General features: G+C 47.8%; 1 protein-coding gene across 16 annotated transcripts in view; it reads right to left on the bottom strand.

The window, feature by feature from the left end:
* Ppfibp1 (PPFIA binding protein 1) overlaps nucleotides 1–15,499 on the bottom strand; it is a 146,027-nt gene that overhangs the window by 47,697 nt on the left and 82,831 nt on the right. For all 16 annotated transcript variants that reach the window (XM_040743627.1, XM_040743626.1, XM_040743629.1 and 13 more), the window contains exons 2-3: nucleotides 10,390–10,489; nucleotides 8,003–8,208 (exon numbers count right to left, since the gene is read on the bottom strand). In XM_040743627.1, the coding sequence (XP_040599561.1) occupies nucleotides 8,003–8,208; nucleotides 10,390–10,453 (270 nt within the window). In that variant the 5' untranslated portion in view covers nucleotides 10,454–10,489. The remainder of the gene's footprint in view (nucleotides 1–8,002; nucleotides 8,209–10,389; nucleotides 10,490–15,499) is intronic.

Genomic DNA, 15,499 nt, shown 5'->3' with positions numbered 1-15,499 from the left:
CACCTGGGATGATGTTGCCCAAGAGACCACAAGAAACACAAAAGCTAATTTAGCCTAGTGTGCACTGCATGTTTAGAGTGGGCGTAATGTCAACATCAGCTGTCCAACCACATGCCTGCACCATTACCAATGCAAACTCTGCTCACACTGTTAACTCAAGTGCCCAGAATTAACTTACGAGCGTCTGATGGAGTTGTCAGAGTGATTTAACAGCCCCTGGGGGCCACGAAGATGAGATGTTCCTAAATGCTTGAGGAGAGCCTTCTGGAAAACAGCCAGAATGCATGACATATGTCCTCAGTCTGTGAAAATGCAGGGACAGACCCTGGACAGCTAACACATGACGTATGTATGTCCTGAATCTGTGAAAATGCAGGGGTAGACCATGGATGGCTTTCAATCCCTTGCTTTGACTATGCACAGTACGAGACATCTGTTTTTAAAATCCTTTTCGTGTCATGTTTTATAAACACATTTCATTAAGTTAGAAAATGCTCTGTGTTCAGAGGTAGAACTTTTTCTTTTGTCTCTCTTTAAGAGACAGGGTGGGGCTCCCTGCATTGACCAGGCAAACAGCAAACATGTGGGCTCAGGCAAATCTCCTGCCTCAGCATCCCGAGTAGCTCTGACAGCAGTCATGCGCCACGGAGTCCAAACAAAACGTATCCATTCCGTTTTCCTCCTGTGGTTCTGGTCATGGACGTTCACCACACAGAAGCGCTCACAGGCCCCACTGTCGAGCTCCACCCTGTCCCTTCATTCTGAGTGCAAGAAACCCTAGCCAGAGTGGCAGCTTTCTCTTTTGGGTCAAATACTAATATAGAAAACGAGGTGTTTCAGAACCAGTTCTCCAAGGTGAAAGGCTGAGAACTGACTCAAAGCGAGTCAATGAGTCAGAAGTGCCCTGACATTTGTAAATGCTTGTAATACTCAAAATCAGCTGTATTCCGCAGCATTAACAGTCTCCACAGGGACCCGAAGCAAAGAGTCTTAGGGATCGCTACACAGGGTGGTAATGTGTTTAAGGAGATAAAGTTACTCTGCCCGCAAGTCCTCTTTCTTCCTGTCACTTCTGCTTAAGAATACCGGAGCTAAGCCTAGGAGGCACCTGTCACCTCTGTCCCTCCCTCATGCTCCGCCTCCCAGGTGGCTCAAGCCCTTCCTCCAAGCAGCATGTTCTCTGTGCTCACACAAGCACTGAATCCCTTTTACCTGGATGTCCCTCTTTTCTTTTTTATTCTTTTCTTAAGCCTTCCCTATGTCCTACACACACACACACACACACACGCACACGCACACGCACACACATTGCTAACTATCTAGAGCAGACATTCCTGCATCCCTCCCCTCTCCGTGAGAGGATGCTGACAGGCCCAATCTTGTGCAGGTAACCATGGCTGCTGAGTTCAAGGGGGCAGCAGCCAAGCTGGCCCTGAAGACCTGTCCCCCGGCACTCCACCCTTCTCCAGTTCTTACTTTTTCTTCCGCCCCTCTCCCAAGATGTCCCCCGAGCCTTGCAGGGGTATTTGGGCTTTTGAGTTTTCAGGCAGGATGATTCATCTTTCAGTGGTGGTGAGGCTAAAATGACAGAGCAATTAGAGATGCTTTGCCTCTGAAAACAGACGGTGCCTATGTGTGAGACTTGACATTTGTTCTAGGAGTGTCTCCCTCAGAGACTCAAAGGTCCCCAGGTTTGCTGGGGGAAGGAGAGGGAGATTGTGGGTATCTCAGGTCTCTGAGATTCACTGTTCCCTGAAACATTTCTCAGCCTGTTCCTACTTCCTGTGTCTTTACTCTGCATTCAGCACACACTGAGAAAGGAATTTATTACTGGCAAAAGGGTTTCCTCCTCACACGCAAATCCAAAGGCCACCAGCGGGCAGCCGTGGCTCAAGAGGACCTGTAGATAATTGACTTGCGCCCGGAACACTTTCCTTAACGTGTGCTTAATCTGGTCTATTAAAGTGTTTCTGAAGAATGAGGGTGTAGCTCAGTGATAGAGAGCTTGCCCAGTGTGCATGGCTCTGGAGTCCATCCCTAGAAATACAAACAAAACTGCTGGTGACTAGGGAGACGGCTCAGCAGATACGGTTCGTGTCACATAAGCATAAGGTTGGCAATGGGATCCCTGGCATCCACATCACAGCTGAGTGTAATTCCAAGAAGGTGGGCTCTGAGATAGAGAATCCCCCAGAGCAAGCTGGCTGGCAAGACTAGCTGAATCGGTAAGCTTTGGGTTCAACTGTGAGACCCTGACTCAATGTATCAGACAGATAGTGATCAAGGCCGAAACTGAATTATCAGACTCAGGCCTTCATACGTATACACATGCGACCATCGCACGCCCATACTCGGGTTCCTACACACACATCAACATGTATGTGTGCACACACGGAATACTTCCAGCACAATGATAAATGTAAAATAGCGATTGTGGAGATGCCTAAGTTTAGGTTGTAAGTCAGAACACGGCCTCTTTCAGAAACTGCCAGTGGTGGAGTCGCTGACCACCATGGCCGCTGGTTAGGTGTGCACTGGACGCTCACACCTTCTGGAAAGCTCTCCCTCTGGCCACCATCTATCTCAGTCCCTTCACGTCCTGGTGCTTATCCAGAAGCTGTGTTCTGAGAGACGCTTCTGCCACCTCATCTGAAGTTACACAGATTTGTTCTTTCTCCCTGCCGGGTTTTTTTCCCTCAACACTCACCACGCTCTTATTTACTGTACATTTACCACGCTTGTATCATTCGTTCCCAGTCTTCCAACACGACGCCAGCATCATGAACCAGAGAAATCTGTTTCAAACAACAAAGCAACCCACGCATTCCCCCATGTCAAGTGCTGCCGGCACTCCGTAACAGCCGTAAGAGCTGCTCCACGGACGACAGACAAAGGGTTATGTGCATTTATAAGCTCAGAGAGCTCTGCTGGGTGGATGACTGCTTGTTGGGTTTTATTTTAGGCTATAGTCTGTCTTCATGTTTGACATTTTTAAGCTGAGGAAGCCAGAAAAATGACAAATACTTTTCAGAACCAACCACGATTCCATTACGACAATAACATTCCAACAGTCACAAAACACAGTACCCGTGGGTCTAGAGAGGTGAGAGCTTTCCTTTTCAACTTATGCAGGCCTAACTCACCCTGCCTACTCTTCCTCCCCATCCCAAACCTCCCAAACCAAGGTCAATGTTTTCTCTCAGGCACACAGAGAAGGAAAGAAGAAGGGGGAGAAGCAGGAAGAGGGCTTAAAGACGGCAAAGGACAAGGACAAGGCGTGAAGAGGAGAGCAGAGGTGGGGGGGCAGAGTCGGGCGTATGCAGGAGCCACGCCCACCTGTCACAGTGCACCTGGGCCAGCACTGAGAATCCAACAGGAAGAGGGTCTGGCGCTGATCATGCCATGACTTCTCCACTGAGTATTTCAGAAGTCGGGTGTATGTCAGTGTGTTAAAATGGGGGCGTGCACACACACAGTGTTTAGCTGGGACTCATTCTTCCCTTCCCACTCTTTATTATTAGGGTGTCTGGAACTGTTAGACTCATAGGCGCAGGAAGACAACGGAGTGCCGAAAGCAGGGATGGCATACCACAGCACAGACTTGGGGTTTTCAGGGTGGAAAGGCATGTTCGTTCGGGTAGAGGATGGTGCCATCGGCACCCGTGTGGGTATGCTTAGCACTTCTTGGTGGTATGCTAAAAACAGTGATAGTGGTGACTCTGTAACTACAAATAAAAAACCCCTGAGATAGAGTTGATGCCATCAGAGTTTAGAGGACCCAATGCTACAGTGTCAGGTTACAGTATCCCCTCCTGCAAGCTCAGGGGTTCAAACACTTGGTTCCCTGCTGGCTGGGGGTGCTATTCATGAGGCTGTGGAAAGTTTTAGGCAGGGAACCTCACAGGAAGAAGTGGGACACTGGGGGGTGGGCGCCTTAAGTTTTGTAGCCCAGCCCCACTTCCTGCCAGCCCTCTGCTTCCTGAGGGTGTGACCAGCTGCCTCACACCCCTATCTCCACGTGTTTCACACCACCATCATCACCACGGTGCACTGGAGTCCTTCCTGAATCCTGAGCCAAAATAAACCCTCCATCTTTAAGCTGCCGTTGTGAGGTGCTTTATCACAGCAAGAGAAGTGACCGAGACACACAGGATCCTGGCAAATTCCCCAACTGCCAATGAGAAGAGGTCCCAGGAACGAGCAGAGGAAGTTGGAAACTGCGGGAGGAAGGCAGTGAAGGGCTTGACTCACAGATGGCTCTCCTCAGCTCTGTCTCCACATCCTCAGTAGTAAAGGGGACTGTGAGCTAACACGTGCTGGGCAACTTCTCCCGAGCCCAGCAGACAGCAGCAGACCTTACAGATCGGGAGCCTAGTAGGACACCCTCCCACAGAGGGAAAGGCCCCACCCTGAGGGAGCCTTACAGATCACACGGCAGTTCACTTCTGGTGGACAGCAGATGCTTCTGAGACTGCAAAGTGCCCCATGGTGCTTTATAATCACTTGTTAATAAAGAGGCAATTAAAGTCTTCATTCACGCTTTCCGACGGTGGTCAGCTTGAGAGTCCGCGTCCTCTAAGAGATGCCAACCTTCTCATCAGTGCGGTGGGCATTTGCACTTAGAATCACCACTCCTGCCAGGTCTGGAGCGTCCCCGCTCCCCCCAGAGGATGCGGCTTACAGCTTTACTTATTGCTGAAACCTCCTTAATTATTTCATGTGATTGGCAAATGGAATGCCAGTTCTCAGGAGGTGGAATGAGAACTTGAGGCCTGCCTAGGACACCCAGTCTCACACACACACAACAATGGTAGCTGGATAAAAGAAAGCGTGCCCTAATAACTTATCGAAATGAAGGGGCACGGCGTGTAAGCATGAATCTGTCTTAACAGTGTTTCTATAACTCTATGCTCCTGGATACATTTGTGATTCTGCAGTCTCCTGTGGCTGGAAAAAAAAAAACCTATCCAACAGGAAACTTGCTCAGTTACTGAGACAGAACAGAATTCCATTATCACGTGAAACATTACAGTGTGTTAACAGGTATTACTAATGGAGGATTGTGCGTCTACCAAGCTCTACGTTTTTTGTCTTCAAGACAGTGGTATGTATTCTGTGTAGACCAGGCTGGCCTCAAACTTGGAGATCCACCTGCCTCTGCCTCCCGAGTACTGGGATTAAAGGTGTGCACCAGCACTACCCAGACAAACCCTAGATTTAAGGCAGCAAATGGAAGGCTACATCTGAGCCAAACACATAGTTCCTGTCTATCTTAGGTCTAACTTGCCCTGGAATATTCTTATGAAAGACCCCGGCCCAGCGCAAGCAGCTGAGGCTTATGGAAAACTCCTTTCCCCCCACAGCTCAGCCATTTTTTATCAGGAGGGAGCTCAGCTCAAGGTCTTCGCAGCTGAATAGTCACTACTATCTCTGTCCAGATAGGGGCACAGGTATCTATGGTCTGCATAGCCAGCCCAGAAAGATTGGGCAGGCACAGAAACCCTTTGTTCTTCAGATAGGGCCAAGGCCGAGAATTGAGTTCTGAGAGAAACCTTAATTGCCTCTCTGTCCAGATGGGAGAAACCTTACTTGCCCTCGTTCTGAGCCCCAGCCTCATTTAAATTACCCAATCAGGGTCCCGTAACTAGGCTTCTCGCTTCTGTACTGCGCTTTTTGCTATAAAAGAACCCCTGAGTCCCCAGCTCGGGGCTCTCAGTTCCCGAGACTGAGATGCCCCGGGTACCCGTGTATTATCAATAAAGCCTCTTGCTGTTGCATCCAAGCTCGTGGCCTCGGTGTTCCTTGGGTTCGGGTCTCCCTCCCGTGAAAGTCCCCCGCCTGGGGTCTTTCACTTACAATGCCCTTTCAATCCAAGGATCTGGATCTAGAGCTGCGACAGCCAGACTGAGGGGTAGAATGGCAGGAGAGTCCCATGGTTTTGCCGTTTTGGTTATGAGGCAGACTCACAGTCACTGCAAGTTACGAAAATTCCATTTTCAGTGAAATGCTAATTTAATGTCTGCAAATCAAGGATTCTAACCTGTGAGGCAGAGCATAGAAACAAGGCATGTCTGGCCTGTTAAATAATCGTAGTACAGGCCTATCTTACTTCTATATTTCAAAAAATGAAAATATTTCAATCCCAAGTCACATTTTTTTAAAGGGTAAAAATGCAGATGCGTATGATTTGGAGTTCAGCTGTGAGATGTGCTCTCTCTGGGCCGCTGGCTAGCCTTGCTGCCTGGTCTTGAGTGGCAGACTTGCTGCTGCTCACTGAGTGCCTTCCCTCTGCCCCTCCCCCCACCGCGGTGCTGGTCTGCAGCTCTCTGCAAAGTCCCTCCTCTCATGTGGGCCTTGGGATGTTTTCTCAGGACTTGGCAAACAAGGTTCATCTGAAACCTGTGTCCTCTGAGTGACCTTCACCACCTGTGTCACACAGCAGCACACTGAGACACCCTAGCTGACATGAAAGCAACCGTCCTGGGGCTCCTGGGAAGCCCCCTTGAGCGGTGTCCACAATCACATGAGCCACATCAGGTCAGCAGAGTTCACGCAGGGGGGCAGTGCAGGTGGAAGGTGAGAGGGGGCCCCCTTCACTGTGGAGCGTTAGCGCAGGTGTCAACAACATCACTGAGGACACCCTCTCCTGCCTCAGCCCTCAGACGCTCCACAAACCACCAGGCACACGTTACTGGAAGTGCTTTGGGCACAAGCAACTATCTGCAGGGCCTCTTGAGCCACTGCTGCTGCCGTTGACAGCCTCCGGGTGTGAGTGGGGAGGAAACCCTCTTGCCAGCAATAAATTCCTTTCTCACTGAGTGCTGAATTTAAAGTCGAGGGAAGCAGAAACAGGCTGAGCCAGGTGCCCGGGATCAGAGTGCTCCAGGGCTACTTCCAAAGAAACCAGCAAATCCAGGAGGTCTCTCTGGGGGCAAGTGTCAAGTCTCAGGCAGGCACCACCTGTCACTCACAGTGAAAAGTCTTTAACTCCTCTAATCCTGAGAGATGGTCTGAACTGGCACCAGCTGGGTGGAACCAAGAACACCAGGCTCAGGTCTGGACTGTGTGAAATGTTTCGGCATTAGGCGCAGTCAGGCTCCCAGAGCAGGCAGCCCTCACTCCTCCAGTCGGCCAAACAGACCTCAGTCCCTTCAGGCAGTCTCCACTAGTTCTCATATAAACACAACCGAGTCATACGCATAAGCAAGCCCCTTAGCCACTATGTCTCCCCCGAGGTGTTTATCGCTGTGTCCACATCAGCGGTGTAGGGAAGGGTGTCTAGAGCTAGCAGAAGCGGGAGTGGCATGATCGTCACAAGCCACCAGATGGCACTTTCCTCAAACACAGCCACACACCTTCACTGCTCTCTGAAGAGCTCGTGCGCTCACTGCACCTCCTGTGAGGAACAGCTACTAGGTTCTTCATAGGAGGCCCCACCCTACTGTTACTGAGATAGCACCTGCTTCACACAAGGTTCTTTTCCCTCACAGGAACATTTGCTTTAAGACACACCGGGTCACTGCCGTGACCTAAAAGCCAGTCCATTTCCAGAGGCAACTGGGCAACTCGTTGGCACCCACACAATACAGTGTCTTCTCAGAAATCATCCTTAGAGACTGGAGAGATGGGGGTTAAGAGGTACACTACCTGTCCTTTCGGAGGATGGTTCAATTCTCAGTGCCCACCTATCCATTGTAAGACACACACACACACACACACACACACACACACACACACCCTATCTGACACCTTCTTCTGGGTTTACAGGCAACTGCATGCACTTGGCACACAGACACATATGCAGACAAAATATTCATGCCCATAAAATGAAACAGGGAAAATTTTTAAGCTGTCTTTAGAGATGAAAGGAACTTGGGTCTTACGTTCTGCCTTGCAAGCTTTCCTCTTTTTAATCTTGTTTGATCTGCTAGTCTGTGCTCTCAGCCCGGGAATAAACAAGAGAAGACGGACAGCGCAGAGAAGGAACACGCGGTAAGCTTACCATCTGACTTTGCAGCCACTCGATAAGCGTTTCCGCTGTCGAGTCTGGGATCTGGCACCTCAGCCCTTCCTTCTCGTCCGTCTCCATCATCTCCAGCAATCCACGCAGGTCTTCCACAAGGTGCAAAGCTCGCAAGCTCCCCATGAACGGAGAGGTGGGAGACTGGCAATCAAAAATCCCATTAGAATACTCCAAGGCTTTAGAACCTAGTTTCAAAAAGATAAAAATAAAAATCAGAGAGCAATGGGATTACGTTAGGTACAATACGACACCCGGGAAAAGACAGACCAGTCTAGTCACCAGCAATGATCACAAAGAACAGGGAAAGGACAATAAACAAACAAACAAGTAAATAGCTCAGTCACATAAATCTCTCCAAATATTACATAGTTGAAAACAAAAAGCAATGTCTTTGACGGTAAGTATGAACGGCGCAATGCCAAACGAGAAGGCCAGCTGCGGGGGGGACAGAAGGAAAAGGAGCATGGTAGGCTCAGGAAGAGATCAGAAGAAGGTGGACGACAGTGGTCCAGGTGGAGCCGTGCCTCCCATGAGGTCTTTGAATTCCCTGAAAAATGAGCCGTGTACTTCAGTGGTAATGTTCAGGGAGTTGCGTGTGTACGATGCACATGTGAGCACATGTGTATAAGAATTCCCTCTGCCATTCTGCTTATAGCCTTAGCACTGAATTTCTAGTTAACATTAGTTTTAAAAAACTGGTGTTCTAAGCCAAATGCGGTGGTGCGTACACCTTTAATGCCAGCACTTGGGAGGCAAGAGGCAGACAGAGCTCTGTGAGTTTGAGGCCACCCTGGTCAACACAGCAAGCTCCAGGTCAGCCAAACTACATAGCAAGACCCTGTCTCAGAAAAAAAAATCATAGTGGCCTGTGATTCCAGTATCTGGGAGGCAGGGACAAGATTACTGGGATAAGCAAGAGTGGCCAGAAATGATGAGCTCTGAGTTCAGCAAGAGTCTTTACCTCAAAGAATCAGGGAAAAGTCGGGGAAGACACCCCTCATCGACTTCAGTCCTACACACACACACACACACACACACACACACACACACACACACACACACCTACCTCAAGACATGCAAACATGAATATCACACAAACACACACACACCTACCTCAAGACATGCAAACATGAATATCACACAAACACACACATAGTCCTGATTGCAGGGTTCTGCTCCAGCACTTACAAGCACTAAGATCACCTGCTATTATGCCCATGATAACCTTCTACCCTAATATATCTTGTTACAGAACAAAGTGAGAATACACACATACACACACACAGAGTTAAAAAAAAAACCCTAAGCATTTATACTCATTTCTCCTCCTCTCCCTCCTATTTCGGTTGGGGAATCATAACTGTTAGCTGGAATAAACCCAGGTCCTACCTATCTATAAAACATCTGACTTAGTTTGGTATGGGTCCTGCATAATCTCTCTTTTTCTGTCTTTTCATTATTTTCCACAGACATCTTAGAGACATTTATGTGTGCGTGCATGTGATCACACATGTTCCCATGTGAATTTATGAGTACCATGTGCATACAGGGGGCTGTAGAGGCTACAGGAGGCCATCTGATCCCTCTAGAACTAGAATTACAGGATTTTGTAGTTTGACTGATGTGGGAGCTGGGAATGAAACCCAGATCCTGCACAAAAGCAGTGAGCGCCTTTACTACTGATCCATCTCTCCAGCCCTTAACTTTTTCCACGTTTTAATTAATTATTATCATATTTGTGTGCTGTTTTCCCATGCGTGTGCACACACGTCACCGAGTACGTACATGTGTCATCGTGCATGTATGGGGTCGGAGGACAAACTGAAATGCTGGTTCTCTCCTCCCACCATGTGTGTCCCTGGGGCTGAACTCAGATCATCAGGCTTGGTGGCAGGAACCCTTACCTACTGAGCCATCTTGCTGGCCCTTTTTTCTTAGCGACTCTAACACTGGTCCTGAAGTCTTACAGGGGTTAAGAAGCTAACACCTAATCCAGGAGAGTGTATAACGATTGCAGCCTCCAAAGGCTGCTCCAGGCGCACCGCCCCTCCAGTATTTATGAGTTATGAGGTGAGCGCCTGGGAAGAGCCTAGCGGTGCTTTCTGAAATCCTAACAGGATGAGCCCGCCCTCTTCTGGAGATGCCAAGCTGTTTGAAAGCACATATCACCCCAAAACAAGAGAACACTCTTCTATATTAAAAGTCTACCGGCATTTTTGTTAGGTTTGGTTATGGAACACTCCACTGTCAAGTCCATCCCTCCACAGAGGTCCTAAGAGCATTGGAGAGGGAGCCACTAAATTAAAACAAGAGCAGAGAGGGAACAGGAGACGGTGAGGGAGGGCGGGCCACGTGCTGCGGGTTACCTGCTATGATCCCGTCCATCTGCTCCAGCGCCGCCGCCAACATGTCACTAGCATCACTCATCATCTTCCTGTATTGTCAGGGGCAAATTCCAGCGTTAATCTGGGAAGGAACAGAAGACCACGGTGTTATCACTGCATGACGCACGCTGGCCCATGGGCTCACTAATTCTACTTCAGATTACGACTCCACTTAGCAATCGGAGAACGTCAGAAGCAGTGTGGGGCTGAACTGACTGGGTCCCTTAATCACCTGCTGTGGGGTAACAAGCACACCAGCACCCGTGTCGCTCCACCAGTTAATAAGAGAAAATTTAGATCTTGTTCAAAGTCCAGCAAACAGGTGGGGTCAAAGCCTGGTGACAAAGTATTTGCCTAATGTGCAAGGCTTTGGGTTCAGTCCCCCAAACTGCAAAACATAAAGTCTGGTAGGATGGTATCCACGCCACTCTTCATAGCTCTAGGTCCCTGTGAAGGACACAGGGGTACTACGGAAGCCTGCTGAGGACCAGGAGGGTGCAGACAGACTGACGGACACAGGGGTATCATGGAAGCCTGCTGAGGGCCAGGAGGGTGCAGATGAACGTTTTTATTCTGTATCTCATCTAATCACTGTTCTCTTCATTTTCCCTTTGTTCAGTTCATCCATCAGTTTACCATAAGGTTTATAGAAGGAAAGGGCTCACTAACAAACAGACGATCGTCTCCTGCTATCCACAGTATTTGCACAAAGCACTTTGAAGTATCGCAAGATTACTTAACAGTATTTAACCCAATAAAAGTGCCTTGTAACTAGATGAAACACTGTATTCTTTGAGGGACAAATAATAAGAAAACTGGTCTGCACATAATCAGTAGGAATGTGTCTTCCAAATACTTCTGACCTGCAATCAGTTGAATGTAACTGTAAAACACACACACACACACACACACACACACACACACACACACACACTTTATAATATGCCAACAGGTACCATGTACTGAGTGTCCTGAGTGGTTGCAGCAGCCCCCAACTGTGTATATAAATCATCCCTAAGCCTCTGATTTTCTGTTTCACGGATTTAGGGCTCAAACCCAGGGCTGTGTGTGCCAGGCAAACATTCTTCGATTGAGCTGCAGCTCCATTAACCATGACTTTTAATCATGACAACCACTCAGTAAAACGAGTGAGCCTCTCCATCTTATACATGAGGACTTACAGTGCTTTGATATTTTCCTGGAAAACACAATAGCAGTTTTTAACAAATACGGCGGCTCTTAGCAGAGGTCTGTGTGGCATCTATTGCAGGCTGTGTTTCTGTTGATCCCACCTCAACAGGAGACTTACTCTGAAGTGGCACCACCACCTACCATGGACTTACTGGTTGGTTTCCTTACGGAGTCAGGGTCTTGTGACATAGCCTTGCCTGGCCTCGAACTGGCTCTGCAGACGAGCCTGGCCTCTAACTCACAGTCATCCTCCTGCCTCTGCCTCCTGGGTGCTGGGATTGAAGCAGCACAGGGTCTTACTGGCTGCACTTGTCAAAGCACTGGTCGGCAACAGATAGTCAATGCATTTTCCTTTTTTACATTCTTTAGCACATTTTTGGTGCCAGTGCCCACATACATTCTCCCGGCAGGCCTAGACAAAGCTGACGTCATGCTGCAGATGCCATAGTAAGTAGACCGTTGAGAAGCAAAGGATGTGCCGCTCAGGAGAAACCTTTGCCCTCTGTTTCCAAGCACCCAGACCTCGTGCTCCACTCTGTTTTCATAAATGCATTTAGAGGTCTGCTGTCAGCTTCAGGAACCAGCTCTGTGCGATCCATTTCTTCTAACAAAATTCCATACCATCCTGAAATACTGCTTTTCCTTTTGTGTTACTACTAAGTTACTGTAAGAGCAAATACTTATTATTTGGTAGGCAAACTGCTTCAAAATTCTGATGTTACCATGTTCAGATATATAATTTTATCTAAGAACTCTAGAATTTTACTCACCAGAAGGTATAAAACTTCACTATCAATTTATGTGAAAATAATTAGCACAATAATACTCAAGACCAGGCATACAGCCAAATAGAAACCAAGGCATAAATAAGCCAGATTACAAACCAGGGGGCTTAAAGAACTTATTCATATGGTCAGGTGTGGTGAGACATATCTTTAATCCCAGCACTCCAGAGGCAGAGAGGCAGGAAGTCTCTGAGATCAAGGCTACCTGGAAACCCTGCCTCAAAATAAATAAATATTTGTTCATGGCCTTGGGCGGGCACAGTCCATAGAGGTTGGAATACAAGCTTAACAACAACGCAGGCTAGAAAACTCAAAACATTAAAACTAAAAGCAAAAGGATTAAGGAGAAGGGTGTGTGCAAGCCCTGAGTTTCATAACTAAATGGGCGGCATTCCTTTTCATTTTAAAAACAGAAGCAGACACACACACACACATACAACTGGCCGTCTTTTACATTGAAAGCCCCACCGAGCTCTGAAACCCTTTATCCTACTCCATCTACACACACACACACACACACACTCTCTCTCTCTCTCTCTGTCTCTCTCTAATAAATGTGCACATACAATACAGAAACACACATAAGGTTCAGCTATAAATGTAGGAATATCAGTACAACAAAATAAATCCCACACCAGAAAAACATGCTCACCAAAATCAACCAAAATATAAAGAAAAGAAAAAGAAAAATATGCTCACTGAATCAGAAAAACAAGACATTCATCTTTGAGAGCACTGTATTTGTGTAGACAGACATTCATCTTTGAGAACATGTGTAGAACGTAACTGCTTTTTGAACTGGGGAGTGCAGCTCAGTGGTAGAGCTCTGTCTAACAGCGTGAGGCCCCGAGTTTGACTGGCAGCTTCACAGAACAAAGCTAAGGACAGCAACAACCCGGCACTCCCCAAGTGAGGTGGGCAAGCGTATCCAGCCAGCATCCCGGTGGGGAGCCTGCCCGAGTGCTGTGACGTGGAGGACTGAGACCACCTGGACCACAGTTGTCAAGATGGTGAAAAGTCCGCTTGAAAAGTTTCTAACTCACTAAACCAATCCCCCAAATTTATCCATGCTCACGCTCAGCCTGTATCACATGGCACCTCCGCCTAAGTGGGGCCACAGTAACAAATATGTCTGCAGCATGGTGAGGAAGGTGGGTACTGAGTCGGAGAAGGTGGACCGGGTGACGGGGCACAGAGTTTGCAGGGGAGAGGGCGCAGTGACAGACACAAAGCCACTAATGAACTAGAAGTGGTCTAGAGCTCAGAGGATGCTTCCCAAGCACAAAATTCCTACAAGCCCATGAAAAAAACAGAAGGGGTGAGGGCAGGAGTAGACTCTTGGAAGAAATTTTTTTAAGCGTAATAGAACTATGAAGAGGTGTTTAATGTCACTAAGAACAAAGGACTTTAAAGCAGCGTGATAAAATTTTACACCCATTTAACTAGCAAACAACTGTTTTAAGACCACAAAGCGCTATGGACTCACAGGCTCTGTTGCAGAATGGTGTTGGGGCTTTACGTGGATTTCCCCCGCTCTGAGAAATAGTTTGCCACTGTCACTTTAAATGCTTACATTCGTCTTCAATGCAGTGGTTATTTCCTTCAAAACGTGTAACCAAGAGCAATGCACATATGTTCACAGAGGGAAGTCCTTACAGGAAGAAAGGCATGGAAACAGCCAGCATGCCTCCATCGAGGACGGGTAAACTGTGACATGTGCACAGGATGGTGTGAGGTGTGGTTGTGAGACAGTCTCGCAGCAGTGTGGTCTGTACAGTAGACCAGTAAATACAAAGGCTCCCCCAAATTTCAGCAAAACAGCTTACAAAGCTTAAGGCAATTAAACAGATCTACCTAATTGTGTGTGTGTGTGTGTGTGTGTGTGTGTTGACTAATATGTATCATATATATTAGAAATGAATACAGTCAATTTAACTATGCAAAGGGGGGGTAAGGTTACTGGGAACCTTTCAAGTTAAGTGCTGAATATTAAAGTGACTATTATATCACTAAAGCAACACCTGGGGATTCCAGTTCTGGTCACTGTCAGGGTGGTTACATCGAGCAAACCAGATTCTGAATGAAAAAGTAAAAACAGCTTTGAAGAAAGTGAGGAGAGACCACAGCAGGCTGGGCTGGAGGAGAGGGAGATTCCTAAACTCCCTGCGGGCATACCCTATTCCACCCACCACCCCCAACTGCAGTAAGGACAGTGGGTGGGTCTGGAAATGAAGCTCAGTGCTGGAGGAGAGTGGGGGAGGCATGCAGAGGCGGGAGGGGGAGTGGAGGGTGAAGGCTGAGAGGGGCCCCAGGCTGATCCTCCTGACTTTGCCCCCAGGGCATCTGTGCCTGCCAGGTACAGTTTACAGAGGTAAAGAGCTACTCTGCCAAGAAGTCGCATGAGTAGAGATACTTTCACAACCTAATAATATGAAAGTTTCAAAACACACAAAGCAAGAACTGGCAGAATTAAGGAGGAACTACACAAATTTAGCTCATTCATGTTTAATGTGATTGCTGACAAGGATGGGCAAGTTTGAGAAGTCCTGTCAGATGCCCAGATGCAGAACATACATTCTTCTCAGTGTCTGCACGCTACAGTCACCTCCCTAAGGCACAGATGCATCAGTCTAACTTATTTTGTGTATCTACCTAACCTACTGACAAGAGCCTCAGGTCTATAGGGTAGGGGCTCATCTGGGATGTGAGTCCGGGATCTCTCACACACCAAGCAGGAATCATAAGCCTAAAGCAAGGAGCCAACATAAAAAGCACAGCTGCAAAACCACAACATACGCCCCAGTAAACTCCAAATGGGTTTTAGAGGACGGCTGGGGGCTCAGGAGGGACAGCTAGATGCTATAAAGGACATCCCTTAAAACGATGCCTTGCCCGTGAGCGGGCTATTTAAGACGCAGCCCAGTTTAGAGAGTATGTGTTGATAAAGCTGTGTTATTTTCCATGGCTCAGCTGAAGAATTTTTATAAATGGAAATGCTAAATAAAAATATTTTAGAAAGCTCTATTCTCTGGACAAATATTTTATGTCCTCAAAAAAATCCTTGGAGGAAGATCCCCCGAGCTCCCTCTGGTAACTAATTAGTATAACAAAATGTT

Source organism: Mesocricetus auratus, unplaced genomic scaffold (genome assembly GCF_017639785.1).
Source record: "Mesocricetus auratus isolate SY011 unplaced genomic scaffold, BCM_Maur_2.0 Super-Scaffold_100001, whole genome shotgun sequence".
In the NCBI taxonomy this organism is placed as follows: Eukaryota; Metazoa; Chordata; class Mammalia; order Rodentia; family Cricetidae; genus Mesocricetus; species Mesocricetus auratus.
This window is presented reverse-complemented; position numbering and strand designations above follow the sequence as displayed.